Source organism: Orycteropus afer, unplaced genomic scaffold (assembly GCF_000298275.1).
Source record: "Orycteropus afer afer isolate SDZICR_OR568_19922 unplaced genomic scaffold, OryAfe1.0 scaffold00020, whole genome shotgun sequence".
NCBI classification, from domain to species: Eukaryota; Metazoa; Chordata; class Mammalia; order Tubulidentata; family Orycteropodidae; genus Orycteropus; species Orycteropus afer.
The window spans coordinates 4,112,399-4,118,277 of NW_006921607.1; the positions used below are offsets into that span (position 1 = coordinate 4,112,399).

Here is a 5,879-nt window from a genome sequence, read left to right on the forward strand (position 1 = left end):
TATATTATATTATTGTAATTGTTAGGTGCCATTGAGTCGATTCTGACTCATAATGACCCTATGTATAACGGCACGAAATACTGCCCTGTCCTGCACTATCCTCACATTCCTTGCTATACTTGAGCCCATCATTGCATCCACTGTGTCAGTCCATCTCATTGAGGGTTTTCCCCTTTTTTGTTGACCCTCTACTTTACCAAACATGATCTCCTTCTCCAGGGAATGGTCCCTTCTGACAACATGACTGACCAAAGTAGGTTAGATGAAGCCTGGCCATTCTCACTTCCAAGGAGCATTCTGGCTGCACTTCTTCCAGGACAGATTTGTTCTTTCTTCTGGCAGTCCAAGGCATTTTCAGTAGTCTTAGCCCACACCACAATTCAAAGGCATCAATTCTTCTTCAGTCTTCCTTATTCATTGTCCAGCTTTCACATGCATATGAAGCGATTAAAACTACCATGGCTTGTGAGAGGCACACCTTAGTCTTCCAAGTGACACTGTTGCTTTTCAACACTATAAAGAAGGCTTTTGCAGCAGATTTGCCCAGTGCAAATTGATGTCTGATTTCTTGACTGCTGCTTCCATGGAGTGTTGATTGTGGATTCAAGCAAAATGAAATCTTTGACAACTTCAATCTTTTCTCCATCATGATGTTGCTTACTGGTCCAGTTGTAAGGATTTTTATTTTCTTGTTGAGGTGTAATCCAGTCTGAAGGCTTCAGTCTTGGATTTTCATCAGTAAGTGCTTTAAGTCCTCTTCACTTACAGCAAGTAAAGTCATGTCATCTGCATATCACAGATTGTTCATGAGTCTTCCTCCAATCCTCATACCATGTTCTTCCCCATATAGTCCAGCCTCTCAGATTATTTGCTTAGCAAACAATCTGAGTAAGTATAGTGAAAAGATACAACCTTGACACACACATTTCCTGATTTTAAACAGTGCAGTATCTCCTTGTTCTGTTCAAACAACTGCCTATGTATCTGTCTATATACAGATTCCTCATAAACATAATTAAGTATTCTGGAATTCCCATTCTTCAAAATACTATCCATAATTTGTTATGATTCATACAGCTGAATGCCTTTGCATAGTCAATAAAATATAGGTAAACATATTTCTGGTATTCTCTGCTTTCAGCCAAGATCCACATGATAGCAGAATTGATACTTCTTACTCCACATCCTCTTCTGAATTCAGCTTGAATTTCTGGCAGTTCCCTGTTGATGCACTGCTGCAACTGTGTTTGATCTATCTTCAGTAAAACATCTCGTGAGCACCCATTTGACCCTCTCAGTCACCTAGTGATTGCCCAGGGTCACACAGCCGTAAACCACTGGGCCAGGATTCCAACCCAACGTTTCTTACTTCAAATCCTGTATCATTCCACTATTCCACTGCCTAGATGAACCTCAAACCATTGAGTACGGCTCCTGCTTGGGCCTGCTTCATGAGCCAGGATGGAAACAGACCCTAAACTCCTTTCTGAGCCCCATGCACAAATGTCTGCCTCACGCCTCTAGCCTTGGCCCAGGCTATGCCCTCTGTCAGAAAACATGCCCCCTTTCTTGCTGGTGAATCAGATTTCAATCCGAGAACCCAGCTCAGACATGGCTCTTCCAGAGAGAGCTCCAGGCTCCACTCAGGCTGAGTTCACACTTGCACTCTGCCAGGTCATTAACCACGGTGTGCCTTAGTTTCCCCATTTGTCATTCAGTCTCACTCTGTAGACTGTGGTAAAGATTACATGGGATGTGCTGAGCAGAAGGCTCAGACCATGGTTTGTATCAGAGAGTGAAAGATGTTGATGATAAATACCTGAAACAACAGACAGGAGCTGCAGGATGAATAACGGCCTTGTTTTTCCTGCAGGTGTGACAGGTGAAGAGCTGACGGTGACTCAGCCTAAGAGAGTGTTGGCTACAGCTGGAGAGGCAGTCACTCTGCCTTGTGTCATGTCCTCTCTGCAACCCTTGGGGCCCACTCAGTGGTTCAGGGGGACTGGGCCAAATCGGCAGTTAGTTTACAGTTTCAAAGGAGGCCTAGACCCCATTCGCCTCTTCCCCCGGGTGAGAAATGTTACAGACTCCACAAAAAGAGGCAACTTGGACTTTTCCATTCGCATCATTAACATCACTCTAGCAGACGATGACACCTACTTCTGTGTGAAGTTCACGAAAGGATCCCCTGATGACGTCGAGTTTAAGTCTGGTGTCGGGACACAGGTGACCGTGAGTAGTGAGTACATTGTGGGGCTCCGCCCCCTGGTGTGACAGCAGCTCAGTGATAACGCCCTCTGTTCTTTTAAGCAACAGCCAAGTGTCAGGTGTGGTGGTGGGTGCTTACATTCACAGTCACCTTTCATCCCCTTTTACAGAGCAGGGAGCTGAGACCTAGAGGTCATGCTATTCGCTCAAGGCCCCACAGCTGATAAAAGGTGGAGAAAAGTCTGGAAACATAGTCACCCTGACTTTAAATCTTTATCTTTTCCTATCTAGTACCTGCAGATGAGGGAGCTGAAAGTCTGGGCAACTTCCCAGTCATAGGCCAGACCTTACCTCCTACTCTCAATTCTTTCCCTGTATCATGGTTGTGTCTTCTCTTACTCAACAAACATTTGCTGAAGACCTGCTGTGTGCCAGGCTCTACTCTCAGGGTTTGGAATCAGCAATGCACATAGTAGGGAAAATCTCTTCCCCATGAAGCTTCTGTTGTCTTCTTTACAAGGAGGAGAGGATCGGTCCAGGGCAGAGATGGGGACATGAGTTTCTTTCTTTAGTCTTCAGAAACATCACACTGAGCAGAAAGTCCTAAGAGGCAAAGACTCACTGTTTGATCTGAAAGCCCTGGTTGGGGGAGATGCCAACAGGACTGGCTTTGCTGGGGGCTGTCAGGAAAACCCTATGCTTTTCAAGATTGACACCTCCACTGAGCACAGAGGGCTCCAAGCTAGGCCTGGTCATCTCAGAATCCTTCATCCCAGAGAAGAGCCTCCATATGTTAGTGACTTAAGAGTAACCCAGTTGAGGCAGCAAAGAAGATGCTTCTTTTGGGTTTTCTGCCAGAGGCCCAGGATCCTCTTCCCAACTCCTGGATCCTGGACTATCAGCCCCGAGGACCTTTAGACACCATCCAGCCCAGCCCCCACTCACAGATGGGGAGCCTGAGGTCAGGAGATGACAGGGCCCTGCCCACAGTCATGGGTGAGTTAGAGATGGGATCTGGATTAGCACCCAGATGTGGTTCCAGGTCAGGCTCCCTGCTGCTCTGGCATTAGACGCTGTATCCACAGAAGAGCCTGGTGCACAGTAGGTGAGGAATAAAAGCTCGTTGAACCCACACCATTAAACAGGAGCCAGCATTGTTCCATTTCCTCAGTTTCCCAAAGGTTGAGAATGACCCTCACACTCAGACCCCAAGGCCTATGGGTGATTGCAAAGCCTCTCTCAAACTTAAGCCAGGTCGTTCTATATCAGCCAAGTCAGTCTATACAGACACCGCAAAAGCTCAGGATATGTTGACCCTGTTCCTCAAAGAGGCATCTGAGCATCCTGACAGCCTTGAGGCATCTGTTCCCCCATTGACATGATGTTGCTCCTCCCCCAGCAGCCTGGGAGCCAGCTCTGTATAAACAGCAGGCTGATGAACAGGGAGGGACCCAGGGCAACCCCACAGAGAACGAGTGCCCTCTGCACAGCTCTGAAGACCGAGGATGCTGAGAGGAAGGCAGTCCCTGGAGGGCGCTTGGGGTCCCGGGTGAGCAGATGTTCATATTCCAGACGCAGGTTGTCAGGGGCCCAGCGTCTTCTGTTTATTGCTGCAGAGTAACCGGCCCAGGCACTGGCCGAGGGCGACTTCTCGCTGTAACCGCTGGAGCCAGGGATCGCCAAGGGAAGAGGGAGGGTGGCCAGTGTCAGGGCTCCTGAAGGTGGGCATTTGCTCTGTTGATGGCGTGTGAAAGCTTAGGGGCCACAGGACACTCCCAGTGGGACACAGTCACTTTATCCTTCAAAGCCTCACTTTTCTCATCTGCAAAATGGTGATAATCATGGTTGCCTTTTTGGAGAGTGAAGGGATTTGAGGTCCTTTGTGTAAAGCAACTACACAGAGTGAGCACTCAGAAAATATAGGTGTTACCTCAAGGACAACCTGACACCCCCACTGAGCACAGAAGGCTCCAAGCCAAGCCTGGTCATCTCAGAATCCCTCATCCCAAGGAACAGCCTCCACACATGGGTGACTTAGGAGTAACCCACTTGAGGCTCAGTTTCCTGCCTGTGGATTGTGGATAATCGCACCCACCTTTCTAGATGTTAGTAGGAATATAATGAGACGAATGCAAGAATTAAATTTAAAAAAAAAAAAATGCATTGCAACCCTACAGGACAGAGTAGAACTGCCCCACCGGGTTTCCAAGCCTGTAAATTTTTATAGAAGCAGACTGCTTCATCTTTCTCCTGCAAAGCAGCTGGAAGGATCACATTGTCAGCCTTTTGGTTAGTAGATGGGTGCCTTAACCACACCACCAGAGCTCCTGGATGTAAATAAAGTCTGGGTTAGACAGATGTCCATTTGTTTATTTCTGTTAAGCATCTTCTGTGGTTGGTCCAGAGCAGGAATGCTGGCATGGCCTCAGATGATCTTCATCAGCCCTGGGAGGAGAATGCTTATGGTCCCATTTTACAGATGGGGAAGCTGAGATCACACTACCAGTGGACTGGACAGCCTGGGTTCTGCTTTCACACTGGTCCCACTCTGCCACTTCTTCCCCTGCATATACTTCTATAAACGTTTTCTCTGGAATGAGAAGGCTTCCAGGTGAAGCCAGACAGGAATAGTTAATTCCTAAAGCAGAGAGAGATTGATGAGTAATTTTGTTCTGGTGCCGAGATTGGCGGGAAATCACCTTGTACAGAGAAAAGAAGGTGAATGTTATTAGACTTTCATGTCAACTCCTCCACAAGGCTGCCCTTCGTCAGGTCCCTTCACCTGGGGGATGAGGACAATACTCTGTGTAATGAAGACAGTGACCCTCCCTCCCAGCGTTATCAGCAGGATTAGAGAGTATTGTGCACAAAAAGCCACATGCTTGTCATTCACGGTGACAGTGCAGTGATGATGATTGCTTACAAATGCTCCTTCTTGTAGCCAAGCCCTCTGCCATCATGCTATTGGGCCCCACGGCAAGGACCACACCTGGGCAGACAGTGAATTTCACCTGCGAGTCCCACGGCTTCTTCCCCAGAGATGTCACCCTGAAGTGGTTCAAAAATGGAAATGAGCTCCCAGCTCTGCAGACCAAGGTGGTCCCGCCAGGCAACAGTATCTCCTACAACATCTCCAGCAGGACCCAGGTGTTGCTGACCCCAGAGGATGTCCACTCTAAGATCATCTGTGTGGTGGCCCACATTACTTTGAGGGACTCTCTTCTTGCGACAGCCAACTTGTCTGAGATCATCCGAGGTAGATGACGCTCACACTCAGCTCAGACCCTAAACCTGGTCCCAAGTCTGCTCACCCCAGGTTTGCTCCTGGCCTTGAACTGCCTGGAATACAAATCCTAATAATAATAATAATAATAATTGCCATCAAGTCGTTCCGGACTTATAGCGACCCCTCTTTGGGTTTCTGAGGTGATATCTCAATGGAAGTAGATTGCCCAATCTTCCTTCCTAGGAGTGGCTGGTAGTTTGGAACCTCCAGCCTTCCGGTTAGCAGTCAAATGCCTTAGGCACTATGCCACCAGACCAAAAAAAAAAAAAACCAAACTCACTGCTATCCACTCAATTTTGACTCATAGTGAACCCTCCTTGGGTTTCCAAGGCAGTATCACTATGGAAGTAGATTGCCCCATCTTCCTTCTGAGGGGTGGCTGGTG

At 47.7% G+C, this 5,879-nt stretch overlaps 1 protein-coding gene across 1 annotated transcript in view; it reads left to right on the top strand.

The window, feature by feature from the left end:
* The window catches only part of LOC103214195 (signal-regulatory protein beta-1), a 15,483-nt gene that overhangs the window by 1,555 nt on the left and 8,049 nt on the right, over window positions 1-5,879 (top strand). Inside the window, exons 2-3 of the mRNA XM_007960025.1 lie at window positions 1,874-2,239; window positions 5,150-5,464. Of these exons, the coding sequence (XP_007958216.1) occupies window positions 1,874-2,239; window positions 5,150-5,464 (681 nt within the window). The remainder of the gene's footprint in view (window positions 1-1,873; window positions 2,240-5,149; window positions 5,465-5,879) is intronic.